General features: G+C 39.0%; 1 protein-coding gene across 1 annotated transcript in view; it reads right to left on the minus strand.

Annotated features, from left to right (window-relative positions):
- Positions 1-16,948, minus strand: part of LOC129676971 (60S acidic ribosomal protein P0-like) — a 180,927-nt gene that overhangs the window by 161,550 nt on the left and 2,429 nt on the right. Inside the window, 1 exon segment of the mRNA XM_055607520.1 lies at positions 9,136-9,220. Coding sequence (XP_055463495.1) covers positions 9,136-9,220 — 85 coding nt within the window.

Raw genomic sequence — 16,948 nt, forward strand, 5'->3', positions numbered from 1 at the left:
TTCTCAACAGACACTGTGAAAGCCAGAAGGGCCTGGACAGAAATCATACAGTCCTTAAGGGACCATAGATTCCAACCCAGACTACTATACCCAGCAAAACTTTCAATCAACATAGACGAAGAATTCAAGATATTCCAAGACAAAACCAAATTTAAACAATATCTACATAGTAACCCAGCTCTACAGAAGTTACTAGAAGGGAAACTCCAAACCAAAGAAAACAACTACATCGAAGGAAACAGAGGAAATAGATAACTACACAACAAAAAACCCAAAAGAGGACAAGCAATGAAACTCAGTGACACCACCAACACCACATCTAAAATAAGTAACAATTGCTGGTCACTAGTTTCTGTCAACATCAACGGACTCAATGCCCCAATTAAAAGACACAGACTAACAGAATGGTTGCGGAAACAGGATCCATCATTCTGTTGCATCCAAGAAACACACCTATGCAACAAAGATAAACACTACCTCAGAGTAAAGGGCTGGAAAAATGTCTTTCAAGCAAATGGTACCAGAAAACAAGCGAGAGTAGCCATCCTAATATCTAATAAAATAGACTTTCAACCCAAGTTAATCAAAAAAGATAAGGACGGCCACTATATTCTCATCAAAGGAAAAATCCCCCAAGAGGACATCACAATTTTGAATATCTATGCCCCAAATACAAGAACACCTACATTCGTAAATGAAACAATATTAAAGCTTAAATCACACATTGATCCTAATACTATAATAGTGGGAGACTTCAACACTCCACTCTCACCAAGGGACAGATCAACTAGACAGAAAACAAATAGGGAAATAAAAACACTTACAGAGACCCTAAATCAAATGGACCTAATAGACGTCTACAGATCTTTTCATCCAAACTCAAAAGAGTATACCTTCTTTTCAGCACCTCATGGAACCTTCTCCAAAATAGACCATATAGTTGGTCATAAAGCAAGCCTCAACAGATACAAAAAGATTGAAATGATCCCTTGTATTCTATCTGACCACCATGGACTAAAGCTGGACCTCAACAACAACAGAAATGACAAACAGCCTACACGTACATGGAAACTGAACAACTTGTTACTCAACGACAGCTGGGTTAAGAAAGAAATAAAGAAAGAAATTAAAGACTTCCTAGAATTCAATGAAAATGAAGGCACAACATACCCAAATTTATGGGACACATTGAAAGCAGTGCTCAGGGGAAAATTTATAACACTAAGTACCTGCAAGAAGAAATTTGTAACATCACATACAAACAACTTAATGGCCCAACTGAAAACACTAGAAAAAAAAGAAGCAGATACACCCAAGAAGAGCAGAAGGCTGGAAATAATCAAACTCAGGGCTGAAATCAATCAATTAGAAACAAATAAAACTATTCAAAGAATCAATGAAACAAAAAGCTGGTTCTTTGAGAAAATCAACAAGATAGACAAACTCTTAGCCAAACTAACTAAAAAGCACAGAGAATCTATCCAAATCAACAAAATCAGAAATGAAAAGGGTGACATAACTACAGACACTGAGGAAATTCAAACAATCATTAGGTCATATTACAAAAGCCTATATGCCACAAAATTTGAAAACCTAAATGAAATGGACAATTTTCTTGATAGATTCCATCTTCCAACATTAAGTCAAGATCAGATAGAAAGACTGAACAGCCCTATATCCCCCAAGGAAATAGAAGCAGTCATTCACAGTCTCCCCTCCAAAAAAAGCCCTGGGCCAGATGGTTTCAGCACAGAATTCTACCAGACCTTCAAAGAAGTGCTCACACCAATTCTCCTCAAACTATTTCACAAAATACATTACCAAACTCATTCTATGAAGCGACAGTCACCCTGATACCTAAACCACACAAAGACCCAACAAAAAAGGAGAACTTCAGACCTATCTCTCTTATGAACATTGATGCAAAAATACTCAATAAAATACTTGCAAATCGAATCCAAAAACACATCAAAGATATCATCCACTACGACCAAGTAGGCTTCATCCCAGGCATGCAAGGGTGGTTCAACATATGGAAATCCATCAATGTAATCCACCACATAAACAAACTGAAGGAGAAAAACCACATGATCATCTCCTTAGATGCTGAAAAAGCATTTGACAAAGTCCAACACCCATTCATGTTTAAAGTCTTGGAGAGATCAGGGATACAAGGCACATATCTAAACATAGTAAAGGCAATATACAGCAAGCCTATAGCCAACATCAAACTCAATGGAGAGAAACTTAAATCAATCCCACTGAAATCAGGGACAAGGCAAGGCTGCCCACTCTCTCCCTACCTCTTCAACATAGTACTTGAAGTCCTAGCCAGAGCAATAAGACAACTAAAGGAGATCAAGGGGATACAAATCGGAAAGGAAGAGGTCAAAGTGTCACTATTTGCAGATGATATGATAGTATATATGAGCGACCCCAAAAATTCAACCAGAGAACTCCTCCAGTTGATAAACACCTTCAGCAAAATGGCAGGATACAAAATCAACTCAAAAAAATCAGAAGCCCTCCTTTATACCAAAGACAAAAGGGCCGAGGAAGAAATTAGGGAAACAACACCCTTCACAATAGCCACTAATAACATAAAGTACCTTGGGGTGACACTAACCAAGCAAGTGAAAGAAGACCTGGTTGAGAAAAACTTCAAGTCTCTGAAGAAAGAAATTGAAGAAGATCTCAGAAGATGGAAAGATCTCCCGTGCTCATGGATTGGTAGAATTAACATTGTGAAAATGGCCATCCTGCCAAAAACAATTTACAGATTCAATGCAATTCCCATCAAAATACCAACTCAATTCTTTATAGACCTTGAAAAAAAGATTCTCAGCTTCATATGGAGAAACAAAAACCCAGAATCTCCAAAACAATCCTGTACAACAACAGATCATCTGGAGGTATCTCTATCCCTGATCTCCAGTTGTACTACAGCAATAGTAATAAAAACGGCATGGTATTGGCACAAAAACAGAAAGGAGGATCAATGGAACCGCATAAAAGACCCAGAAATAAACCCACACACCTATGAATACTCGATTTTTGACAAAGAAGCCAAACCATTCAATGGAAAAAAGACAGCATCTTCAACAAATGGTGCTGGTCCAACTGGATGTCCACATGTAGAAAAATGAAAATAGATCTATATTTATCACCCTGCACAAAACTAAAGTCCAAGTGGATCAAAGACCTCAACATAAAACCAGATACTCTAAATCTGTTAGAAGAAAAAGTGGGGAACAGCCTAGAACTCATTGGCACAGGAGACAACTTCCTGAACAGAACACCAACAGCATAGGCTCTAAGAGCAACAATCAATAAATGGGACCTCATGAAACTGAAAAGCTTCTGTAAAGCAAAGGACACTGTCATCAAAACAAAACGCCTGCCTACAGATTGGGAAAGAATCTTCACTAACCCTTTATCTGACAGAGGACTAATATCGAGTATATACAAAGAACTAAAGAAGCTGAAAAGCAGCAAACCAAGTAATCCAATTAAAAAATGGGGAACAGAGCTAAAGAGAGAATTCTCCACAGAGGAATATCGAATGGCAGAGAAACACTTAAAGAAATGCTCATCCTCATTAGCCATCAGTGAAATGCAAATCAAAACGACCCTGAGATATCACCTTACACCCATCAGAATGGCCAAGATGAAAAACTCAAGTGACAACACATGCTGGAGAGGTTGTGGAGAAAGGGGAACCCTCCTCCACTGCTGGTGGGAATGTAAACTGATACAACCACTCTGGAAATCTATCAGGCGCTTTCTAAGAGAATTAGGAATAGTGCTTCCTCAAGACCCAGCTATACCACTGCTAGGTATATACCCAAAGTTTGCTCAAGTACACAAAAGGGATATTTGCTCAACCATGTTTATAGCAGCATTATTTGTAATAGCCAGAACTTGGAAACAACCCAGATGTCCATCAACGGAGGAATGGGTACAGAAATTGTGGTATTTTTACACAATGGAATACTACTCAGCAATCAAAAAGGAGGAAATCATGAAATTTGCAGGCAAATGGTGGGATCTAGAAAAGATCATCCTGAGTGAAATATCCCAGAGGGAGAAAGACAAACATGTTATATACTCGCTTATATAGACTTATAAGATGTGATAAACATAATGAAATCTATACACCTAAAAAAGATAATCAAGAGAGCAGACATGGGGTAAGATTATCAATCCTCGTTTAGAAAGACAGATGGGATGCACATTGAACGTATGACAGGAGTCTACTGAGCGCATTTGAAAGACTCTAACTAGCAGTGTTTTCAAAGCAAAGACTCATGACCAAACCTTTGGCAGAGTACAGGGAATCATAAGAAAGAAGGGGAGTTAGTCTGATGAGAAAAGGATAGGAGCTCCACAAGGAACAAATATATCTGGGCACAGGGTCTTTTCTGAGACTGACATGCAACCAAGGATCATGTTTGAATGTAACCTAGAACCTCTGCTCAGATGTAGCCTGTGGTAGCTCAGTAACCAATTGGCTTCCCATAGTGAGGGGAACAAGGACTATTTCTAACAGGAACTCAATGACTGGCTCTTTGGCCTCCCCACCCCCCAAGGGAGGAGCAGTCCTGTTAGGCCACAGAGGAGAGCTTTGCAGCCAGTCCTGAAGATACCTGATAAAACAGGATCAGATGAATGGGGAGGAGGTCCCCCCTATCAGTGGACTTGGCAAGGGGCACGGTGGAGAGGAGGGAGGGAGGGAGGGACTGGGAGGGAATGAGGGATCGGGACATGGCTGGGATACAGAGTTAATAAAATGTAACTGATAAGAAAAAAAATTTATTTCACTATTAAAGACTGAAAAAAAAAAGAAATGTATTCACAACTGGATGTTTGAAAAAACTGGTTATGAAGAGTATGTTATAGAAATGTTTTTTTTTTTTTCTCACAGGATTATGATAACATTCACAAATGGGTGAAGTCTGGCAGCATAGATGGTAAAGGGAAAAGGATTATAAGGCCATTTAGTTCCACAGAGTTGGCCATGTTTAAATCAAAGTAGACATGCCATGTAGGCATTTTAAGCTGTATAGACTCTTAAGTTTGAAAAAGTATTTGTGGGGATGACAGTCACAAGGAGGACCCCAGGAAAGATGCTTAAATCTCATTCAGAATGGCAAACAGGATAGATACCGGAAGCAATGGAAGAGAGGAAACAGGATGGGAGCCTACTGTAGAGGGTCCTCTAAAAGGACTCACCCAACAGTAGATCAAAACAGATGCTGAGACTCAGGGCCAAACTTTTTAGACAGAGTGCAGGGAGTCTTGTGGAGGAAGAGAGGAGTGGGATTAGAAGGACATGGAAGGGACAAGAGCTCCACAAGGAGACCAACAAAACTAAAAGATCTGAGCCCAGTGGTTCCTGAAGAGACTGATGTACCAATGGAGGACCATGCATGAAGAGGACCTAGACCCCCTGCTCAGATGTGGCCAATTGGCAGCTCAGTCTCCATGTGGATCTCTCAGTAAGGGAGCAGGGGTTGCCTCTGTCATGAACTCAGTTGACTGCTCTCCAATCACTCGCCCCTGATGATGCAGGCTTGCCAGACCACAGAAGAGGATCCAGGCAATCCTGATGAGACTTAACAAACTATGGGCAGATGGCAACAGTGGAGAACTTCCCCTTTCAGTGGACTAGGGGAAGGGGATGAGGGGAAGAAGGAGGGGAAGAAGGTGGAACTGGCACAGTTGAGGGAGGGGGCTTCAATCGGGATATATAATGAATAAATTGTGAAGAAAATAATTTTTAAAAAGAATGTAAATTTATTAGGAAAGCATGTGGAAATAATTTAAATCTCTGTCTTTAATGCCAACTAACAAACACATTGGAAAGTACTTATTAATGTCATAAATATGAAGTGTTTTCTAACGCTCATGGCAGCATTAGTTCTGTAGACCATTGTAATGCATCAACATTTCATGCATGACATCTGTGGTAATGCAGATTAGCTTCCGTATAGCAGGACGTACTATATGACCATAAGCAACTTCTATATGTATCTTTTTTAAATGTAATTTTAATTTTTTATAATTTATTCACTTTATATCATGACTGTAGCCCCCTTCCTCATCTCCTCCTGACCCCACCCTCCTTCCTTCTCCCCCTGCCACCCGCTTCCTCTTCCTCTGTGGCCTGACAAGGCCACTCTGCCAGGGGTAAAAGATCAAAGAGGAGGCAACAGAATCCATGTCAGAGACAGCCCCTGGTCCCCTTACTAGGGAATCCACATGGAAACTGAGCTGCCTGTGGGCTGCATCTGAGCAGGAGGTCTATATATGTATCTTAAAACACAGTGGACATAAAGTGCCTTAATGTGCTAGAGTGAGGGAAATTTTTTTGTTGTGTTTTTATTTCATTTATTTCCCTAATTAATCCTTATAGCAAATGTGTTTTAATTATGTTTTTAAATAAAGCTATCTAGTCCTTTTTTATTCTTAAATAAATATGATATTTGAGATTCTTTTTGATCTAACTGATGTGTGCTTTGAAAGAAGTCTTAGTCTTTTCATATTAAAGGAGGAGCCTGCCCTTCCCCAGCCTCTTGTTTCCATTGCCTTAGGTTCCCTTCCACACATGGCCCTGGCCACTTTCACATGCTCCCAACACGGCATGTCAACTGTCATACTATGATATAATTTCCCAATTCTGCCTCCAGAATTTTGAGTCAAAAATAAATCTGTTTTGTTTTTTTTTTTTTAAAAAAAGACATTATGCACTTCAGTGAGTACTTGTCCAGCTTTAATCATTACAAAAATAATAATCACATATTCACTTATTCAGTCCAATAAATTAATTTTGATGCCCCTTGTGTGCCCTGATCACTCACTGTTTAATGTTTAAAACAATGCCTAAAAACAAAATATAATTGTGTACCTGTCATTAAGCTAAAAGTGTTTTTTATTCATTTTGAAATATGCAATTCTTGTATGTTTTGCCTAAAGAATAAAAAGTAGTAATTTTGTCAAACTCCAAGAACTTCCCACAAACTTAATAAAGAAAAAGTGAGATAAATTTAATCACGATAGTCACCAACCATGTTTCTAGAACGAAATGGTTTTATTACTTTGGGAATTCTCAGCAGAATTTCAAGGAAAAGGTGGCAGGTGTTCATAATTTAATTTGATGTCAGGGCAAAAATAGCCTCCACATAATTATGGATAAATTAGCTATATTTTCCTAATGATTTCACAGCAAATGCATCACGCTTACTTACTGTTCTAGCTACAAGCTGCTTTCTGGGTAGTAACATTGCCACCAACCGGTGCCTAGGTACTCTGGCCAATGCAAACAGATCAGTAAATAACTGCTGGCTACAGTTTAATTAAACGCAAATATGTATTTCAGCTAGGAAGACTGAGCTATTACACTCATCCTTTAAAGGAAGAACTGTGACTCCTATGTAGCATTTACCTGCACATTAACTACAGCGTTGAACTATTATCAGAGATAGAATTAAATAAAACAGTTCACAAAAGGTTTTCAGCTTTTGTGATGCTACATTTGAAGAACTTCACAGGTAAAGAAAATTAATATAAAAGAATTAAGTTCTTTCCATTTTATATTCTTCATAGTTAACCATAATGTTCTTTATGGTAAAAATCATTATTTTTTCGGCCTTTGTAAATTGTCTTTTACTTTATTTTTCTCTCATATAGTACAATCCAACCACAGTTTTTCCTCCCTCCACTCCTCCCCGTCCCTCCATGCTACCTTCTGTTCTTCCTCCCCAGACCCACTCTTCCTCCACTTCCTTTCAGAAAAGAACAGGTCTCCCAAGAATAGCAACTGATCGTGGCATAGCAAGTTTACAACAAGACAAGCCAAACACACGTCAAGCCAGCTTGAGGAAAGGGGTTCTAAGAACAGGCAAAAGAGTCAGAGACAAACCCCACTTCCACTGCCAGGATTTCCACAAGAGCATCAAGCTACACAACCCTAACATATATGCAGAGGGCCTTGTTCAGACCCGTGCAGGCTGTCAGCTTAGTCTCCACAAGCCCTGTGAGCCCTGGTCAGTAGCCCCTGTGAGCCTTGTTCTCGTGGTGTCCTCGAGCCCCTCTGGCTCCTACTACCCTTCTTCCCCTCCTCCTCAAGGGTCCGGATCGCTACCTAATGTTCGGCTGTGATCCCTGCATTTGCTCCATCAGTTGCTGGACGTAGCCTCACTGAATACACTGGGCTTGGCTCCGGTCTGTGAGTATAGCAGATATCGTGAGGAAGCATTTCATTGACTTTTTATATTTTTTGCCAGTCATGTTTGATTCTATCCTAGGTCTCCGGGTTATCCAGTCTATCTTTAGGAAACACATTTTGCACTTTTAAGAATTTTATAAATATTCAAATTCAAACAAGTGTTAAAAGTATGTCCACTCAATTTGGGAATTTTCACATAAAAAAAAATCTTTACACATTAAAACATGGCAAAGATGGGTTTTAATTGAAATATTCTAAAGATGAGTTTTTAAATCTTCAAAATAAACTCAGCTGCCTGAGAACAATGATAAATTTTATTTGCCTCTAAAACAATGTGATAGACATATTGTGAAATTTATCATTTTTGCTGTTATGTTGATCTATAATTCTAAATCTGGCCATGAAAGTCTAATACGATTAGACTTCTTTACTAGAGTGCACACCTTACTCTGCTTGTTATTTAGTGTATTTTCTGAGTTTTCATCTACGTCTTGCTCCTAATTCTATAGAATATTCTTCCAAATGGAAGCATGCTAACAGGTGGCTTGGAGATATGATATAAAATAGAAGTTCATAGATGTTACAAGCATCGGGTTTTTGTAAAAGAAAAAAAAAAAGATTACTCTTCCAGCAATCCCAACTATACACTTCTGCTTTATAATCTAGAATTCCAGGATTTAAACCATATAATTATACCCTTCTCGTAAGAGCATATACTCTATGAGTACATGTATTTTCTTTTTATTTCTTTATCTTCTATGTGTTTATCTCCTAAGAAAAGTTAATAATGAATCAATACAATATTGTCCTAGTGTTCATAGAAAATGATTACAGATGATGAGATGCGGTTAACAAACTTGTGAACATAATTACATAGTTACATTCTATTTGCACATAACTTAACTCACTTTTTTTCCTTTTTTTGAAGAAAAACTTAAAATTTGAAAGGCCACACTCATCTGTAGGAGCCAGAGTCAAACAGCTTCCATTTTTCTGAGAAAAAGTAACACAAAAGGAAGAAAAAACATTTAGATATTAGAAATCCTACCAAAATAAAAGTTCCTCAAACACAAATAATATTCAGTACTCCCTTCACAAAATAGGGACACCTCCCAATCAGAGTCATCAAGAGCTCATTTGAGAAGACCGATTTCAAAATAATTATTTTGAAATAAACATTACTTTTAAAATAAACATTACTCCTGAAAAAACATGCAAAGACTGAGTTTAAAGAGCTATTAAAGATTTCCCTTAATTTAGTTTAAATGATTAAGCATGGAGCACAGGTACCGAGAAGAAAATGTAGGCAAACAAAGTCGAAAAGATATTTCTGACAATGTTTTCATTTGTTCTGGGAGAATATTTTGAAATCAACTAGTTGTTTGGTCAGTCTGTAATCCAGCAGCTCACTGTACATGCGTGCTCACGATGGAAGCCTGGCATGCCTCTCTGTCAGCACAGTGCTGCAGAGACTGGTAAACAGGAAATCTAAACATTCTGTAAAGTCCAAATGGTCCTCAAGAGGGAAAACTCCACAGCTCTCATTAAATTTCATGTCCTACAGTTGTTTATTTAGAGAAAAATAAAGCACACCAAAAATGAGAGAAAATAAATAGACAGTGAATATTACAATCAAAGTCTGAAATAGACCTGCAGGAGAGATTTGCCTTGGCTTGATATCCAATGCAATCTCCAAACACGAAACTACAAATTGAGCTTAACATAAACTTTTTCTGTTTTGCTCAAAATTTTACCGAGATTACTGCTGATTGTGGTGCGCATATTCAGTATCCTATTAACTACTTCACTATGAATCAAGAAATGTCACGAACAATGTAAAAGCAAGGTTTTAAATTTTTATTTATTTATTATTTATTGGAATTTATTCACTTTGTATCCCTGCTGTAGCGCCCTTGCTCCTCTCCTCCCAGTCCCACCCTCCCTCCTTCATTTCCCCCTTTGTCCTTCCTCAAGTCCACTGATAAGGGAAGTCTTCTTCCCCTACTATCTGACCCCTACTATCAGGTTTCATCAAGACTGGCTGCATCCTCTTCCTCTATGGCCTGGCAAGGCTACACCCGCAGGGGGAGGTGATCAAAGAGCCAGCCACTGAGTCCATGTCACAGTCAGCCCCTGTCCCCCTTACTAGGGAACTTGGAGACTGAACTGCCATGGGCTACATCTGAGCAAGAGGTCTGGGTCCTCTCCATGCATCGTCCTTGTTTGGAGCATTGGTCTCTGCAGGGCCCCCTGGACCCAGATTTTTTGGCTGTGTTAGTCTGCTAGTGAAGGCCTGTCCTCAAATTATAGATATTGCTACCTCAAGATCCAGCTATACCACTCCTAGGCATATATCTGAAAGATGTACAACCATACAACAAGGACATTTGCTCCACTCTGTTTGTAGCAGCTTTATTCATAATAGCCAGAATCTGAAAACAACCTATATGTTCCTCAACTGAGGAATGAATACAGAAATTGTGGTACATTTACACAGTGGAATGCTACTCAGAAATTAAAAACAAGGAAATCGGGGGGACAAGATGGCAGCATGAGGAGAACACTGCATCTGAGGAGCAAGACAACATTTTCTGTACAGTGACCAAGAGACTGAACTCTGGGCCCTAAAACAACAGAGATCATGTTTCTGAGGTGAAAGGAAACCCCCACAACATGGGAATCAGGTCCATTCTCAGGATACCCAGCCTGAACCCGGAAGAGATCCCTGGTCAAGAAGGTACTAGGTCACCAGACCAGAGCCACAGGCCTGCGTGTCCTGATCACCTTCCCAGGCTGAACAGTGGGCACAAAAAACACCAGCATTACAGAAGCTAATAGAAGGGAAAATACAAGCCAAGAAGACTAGCTACTTTCAAGAAAACACAGGAAATAATTAACCTCACTATAGTAAAACAAACAGCAACCAAGCACACAACCTTATGATCACAGCCAACATCACAATCAAAGGAGCTAACAGCCACTGGTCATTAATCTCTCTCAATATCAACGGACTCAATTCTCCAATAAAAAGACACAGACTAACAGAACGGATGCATAAACAAAACCCAGCAATCTGTTGCTTACAAGAAAAACACCTAAGTCACAAAGATAGATACTACCTGAGGGTAAAGGGTCTGAAGGCAGCTTTCCAAGCAAATGGACCCAAGAAGAAAGCAGGAGAAGCTATTCTAATATCTGATAAAATAGACTTTCAACCAAAATTAATCAAAAGAGATGGGGAAGGACACTTCATACTCATCAAGGTAAAATTCCACAAGGAAGACATCATAATCCTGAACATCAAGGGCACCCACATTTGTAAAAGAAACATTGATAAAACTTAAACCACACATAGGTCCCCACACATTTATAGTGGGATACTTCAACACCCCACTCTCAACAAAGGACAGGTTGAAAAAACAGAAATTAAACAAAGAAACCATGTCTCTGACAGAGGCCATGGATTAAATGGACCTAAAAGATATTTACAGAACCTTGCAACCAAACAAAAAAGAATTTATCTTCTTCTCAGCACTTCATGGAACCTTCTCCAAAATATACCATATAGTTGGTCACAAAGCAAGCTTCAAGAGATACAAGAAGATTGAAATAATCCCTAGTATCCTGTCTGATCACCATGGAATAAAGCTGGACCTCAACAACAACAGAAATAGAAAAAAGACTACACACACATGGAAACTGAACAACTTGCTACTAAATGACAGCTGGGTCAGGGAAGAAAAAAAGAAATGAATTAAAGTCTTCCTAGAACTCAATGAAAATGAAGACAAAACGTACCCAAACTTGTGGGACACAATGAAAACAGTACTAAGAGGAAAGTTCATAGCACTAAGTGCCTTCAAGAAGAAATTCAAGACAGCTCATTCAAGAAACTTAATGGCTCACTTAAAAACCCTAGAAAAAAAAAAGAAGCAGACATACCAAATGGAGTAGACAGCTGGAAATAATAAAACTTGGGGCTGAAATCAATCAATTAGAAACAAATAAAACAATTCAAAGAATTAATGAAACCAAGAGCTGGTTCTTTGAGAAAATCAACAAGATCGACAAACCTTTAGCCAAGCTAACTAAAAGGCAGAAAGACAACATACAAGTCAACAAAATCAGAAATGAAAAGGGGGACATAAATACAGACTCTGAGGAAATCCAAACAATCATTAGGACTTACTTCAAAAGTCTATATGCCACAAAATTTGAAAATCTAAATGAAATGGACAATTTTCTTGATTGATTCCACTTACCAAAGAATCAGGACCAGGTAAATCAATTAAATAGATCCATTCATGTTTAAAGTCTTGGAGAGATCAGGGATACAAGGCACATATCTAAACATAGTAAAGGCAATATACAGCAAGCCTATAGCCAACATCAAACTGAACGGAGAGAAACTTAAATCAATCCCACTGAAATCAGGGAAAAGAAAAGGCTGCCCACTCTCTCCATATCTCTTCAGCAAAGTGCTGGAAGTCCTTGCTAGAGCAATAAGACAGTTGAAGGAGATCAAGGGGATACAAATTGGAAAGGAAGAAGTCAAATTATCACTATTTGCAGATGATATGATAGTATATGTGAGCGACCCCAAAAACTCTACAAGGGAACTCCTACAGCTGATAAACACCTTCAGCAAAGTGGCCAGATACAAAATTAATTAAAAAAAAAATCAGTAGCCCTCCTGTATACAAAAGACAAAGGGCTGAGAAAGAAATTCGAGAAACAACACCATTCACAATAGCCACAAATGACATAAAGTACTTTGGAGTAACCCTAACCAAGCAAGTCAAAGATTTGTATGAAAAAAATTTTCAAGTCTCTAAAGAAAGAATTAGAAGAAGATATGAGAAGATGGAAAGATCTTCCATGCTCATGGCTTGGCAGGATTAACATAGTAAAAATGGCCATCTTACCAAAAGCAATCTACAGATTCAATGCAAGTCCCATCAAATTACCAGCACAATTCTTTACAGACCTGGAAAGAAAAATTCTCAACTTCATATGGAATAACAAGAAACCCAGAATTACTAAAACAATCCTCTACAATAAAAGATCTTCTGGAGGTATCTCCATCCCTGATCTTAAGCTGTACTATAGAGCAACAGTAATAAAAACTGCATAGTACTGGCATAGAAACAGAATGGTGGATCAATGGAACCGAACAGAGGACCCAGAAATAAACCCACACACTTATGGACACCTGATTTTTGACAAAGATGCCAAAACCATACAATGGAAAAAAGATAGCATCTTCAACAAATGGTGCTGGTCTAAATGGATATCTACATGTAGAAAAATGCAAATAGATCCATACTTATCACCCTGCACAAAACTAAAGTCCAAGTGGATCAAAGACCTCAACATAAAACCAGATGCATTAAATCGGCTAGAAAAAAATGGGGGAAAAACCCTAGAACTCATTGGCACAGGAGACAACTTCCTGAACAGAACACCAACAGCACAGGCTCTAAGAGCAACAATCAATAAATGGGACCTCATGAAACTGAAAAGCTTCTGTAAAGCAAAGGACACTGTCATCAAAACAAAACGCCTGCCTACAGATTGGGAAAGAATCTTCACTAACCCTTTATCTGACAGAGGACTAATATCGAGTATATACAAAGAACTAAAGAAGCTGAAAAGCAGCAAACCAAGTAATCCAATTAAAAAATGGGGAACAGAGCTAAAGAGAGAATTCTCTGCAGAGGAATATCAAATGGCAGAGAAGCACTTAAAGAAATGCTCAACCTCATTAGCCATTAGGGAAATGCAAATCAAAACGACCCTGAGATTTCACCCTACACCCATCAGAATGGCCAAGATCAAAAACTCAAGTGACAACACATGCTGGAGAGGTTCTGGAGAAAGAGGAACCCTCGTCCACTGCTGGTGGGAATATAAACTTGTACAACCACTCTGGAAATCAATCTGGCACTTTCTCAGACAACTAGGAATAGTGCATCCTCAAGATCCAGCCATACCACTCCTAGGTATATATCCAAAAGAGGCTCAAGTACACAATAAGGACATTTGCTCAACCATGTTTGTAGCAGCTTTATTTGTAATAACCAGAAGCTGGAAACAGCCCAGATGCCCCTTAACTGAAGAATGGATGCAGAAATTGTGGTACATCTATACAATGGAGTATTACTCTACAATGAAAAATAAAGAAATCATGAAATTTGCAGGTAAATGGTGGGACCTGGAAAGGACCATCCTGAGTGAGCTGTCTCAGAAGCATAAAGAAACACACGGTATATACTCACTCGTTTAGACATATAATATAGGATAAATCTAGTAAAACCTATATATCTAAAGAAACTAATCAAGAGAGAGGATTCTGACTAAAACACTCAATCCCCATTCTGAAAGGCAAAGAGGATGGACATCAGAAGAAGAAAACAGGAAACAAGTTAGGAACCTGCTGCAGAGGGCCTCTGAAAGGCTCTGCCCTGCAGACTATCAAAGCAAATGCAGAGACTTATGGCCAACAGTTGGGCAGAGTGCATGGAATCTTATGTAAGAAGTGGGAAATAGTAAGATCTGGAAAGGACAGGACCTCCACAAGGAGAGCAACAGAACCAGAAAATTTAAACACAGGGATCTTCCTAGAGACTCATACTCCAACCAAGTACCAGGCAAGGAGATAATCTAGAACCCCTGCACAGATGTAGCACATGATAGTTCAGTGTCCAAGTGGGTTACATAGTAATGAGAAGAGGGACTGCCTCTGACATAATCTGATTGGCCTTCTCTTTAATCACCTCCCCCTGAGGGGGGAACAGCCTTACCATGCCACAGAAGATGACAATGTAGCCACTCCTGAGGTGATCTAATAGACTGAGATCAGAAGGAAGGAGAGGACCTCCCCTATCAGTGGAATTGGGGAGGGGCATGCGTGAAGAAGGGGGAGGAAGGGTGGGGTGGGGAGGAGAGGAGGGAGAGGCTTATGGGGAGAAACAAAGTGAACAAAGTGTAATTAATAAAATAAAATGAAATTTAAAAAAATTGAGCAAAAAAAAAAGAAAATTATGAAAATTACAGGCAAGTGGTGGAAACTAGAAAAGATCATCTTGAGTGAGGTAACCCAGAAGCAGAAAGACACACATAGAAAGGCAAGTTTTTAACAGCAATTTTGAAACAAAAATTCTGAAATTAATTCATAAACGGTACGACTCTGATTTCTTCCACAATGGAGCAGACAGGTCAATTGAATCTCTGAGTGGCAGAATTTAACTGTAAGTGTAGAGACAGGAATTATTTTTCACTCCTGGCAGTTATCTCAGCTTAGAAAGTTGTAGAATATCTTAGTGTCCATAAAGGGTATGGAGGACACAAAGCTCAAACTGAAGTAGCCAAGAATAGTCTTAGAAATAATGCACAGCCTCGCAGTTATCAGTTTTTGTGTAAGTTCCTAGCAAGTTTCACTTTGAAATTAATCTTTTACACTTTAGTGTAATTAGGTATATGATGCTAACTCTCTTATGAAAGAATTTTTACTCTACTGATGATATCAAAAAATGGCCAAAAAGAGAGAGACAGAAAGAAGGCAATCTTCTCTACCTTATATTGGAGTCCCTTCAAACAAATAAGCAACTAAATATATTAATCAACTGCATGGGAAAATCAGGAGTAATAGGAAACAAAAATTACAAGAAGACAGCTATCAAAACTCTTTCCTCAAATGAATTATTATTAAACGTTATTTATCTGCCTTGTAAAATCATTCTCACTATAGGAGTAGCTAATAAATGAGACTTTTACCTACAATGTAATGAGAACAACATAGAAAGGTCATATAGTATATACAAAAGATCAGATATTACATATTAACCAGGTTTTACAGATGTTTCTGGGAACTTAGTATCTCCAAACGTGAAAAACCCTGAAAATCCATTAATTATCCCTCTTAAATACAGGAATTTCTCTATAACACCCCCAGGAGGCACTCACTTGCCTCACATGAAACCTTCTAGACATCAGAAGAGGGAGAAAACAGGGAACAGGACAGGAGCCTACCACATAAGGCCTCTGAAAGACCCTACCCACCAGGTTATCAAAGGAGATACTGAGACTCATAACCAAACTTTGGGCAGAGTGCAGGGAATCTTATGAAAGAAAAGGGGGATAGAAAGACCTGGAGAGGACAGGAGCTCCACAAGGAGAGCAACAGAACCACAAAATCTGGGCCCAAGGGTCTTTTCTGTGACTGATACTCCAACCAAGGGCCATGCATGGAGATAACCTAGAACCACTGCACAGATGTAGTTCATGGCAGCTCAATGTCCAGGAGATTGCTCTAGCAAGGGGAACAGGAGTTGTCTCTGACAAGAATTCAGTGGCCTGCTCTTTGGTCACCTCCCCCTGAGGGGAAAGCTGCCTTTCCAGGCTATAGAGGAAGACAATGCAGACAATGATGATGAGACCTGATAGGCTAGGGTAAAATGGAAGGGCAGGAGGACCTCCCCTATTAGTGAACTGGGGGAGGAGTATGGTAGGAGAAGAGGGAGGGAGGATGAGATTGGGAGGAGATAAAGGAGGGGGCTACAGCTGGTATACAAAGTGAATAAATTGCAATAAATTTAAAAAATCAAAAAGAAAAAAAAACTTTATGTGAAGAGAAACATGGCAATTTTTCCCTCCAGACTGAGCCTTTATGTTTTGTGTGTGTGTGTGTGTGTGTGTGTGTGTGTGTGTGTGTGTGTGTGT

Source organism: Psammomys obesus, unplaced genomic scaffold (assembly GCF_907164565.1).
Source record: "Psammomys obesus unplaced genomic scaffold, mPsaObe1.curated_primary_1811, whole genome shotgun sequence".
In the NCBI taxonomy this organism is placed as follows: domain Eukaryota; kingdom Metazoa; phylum Chordata; class Mammalia; order Rodentia; family Muridae; genus Psammomys; species Psammomys obesus.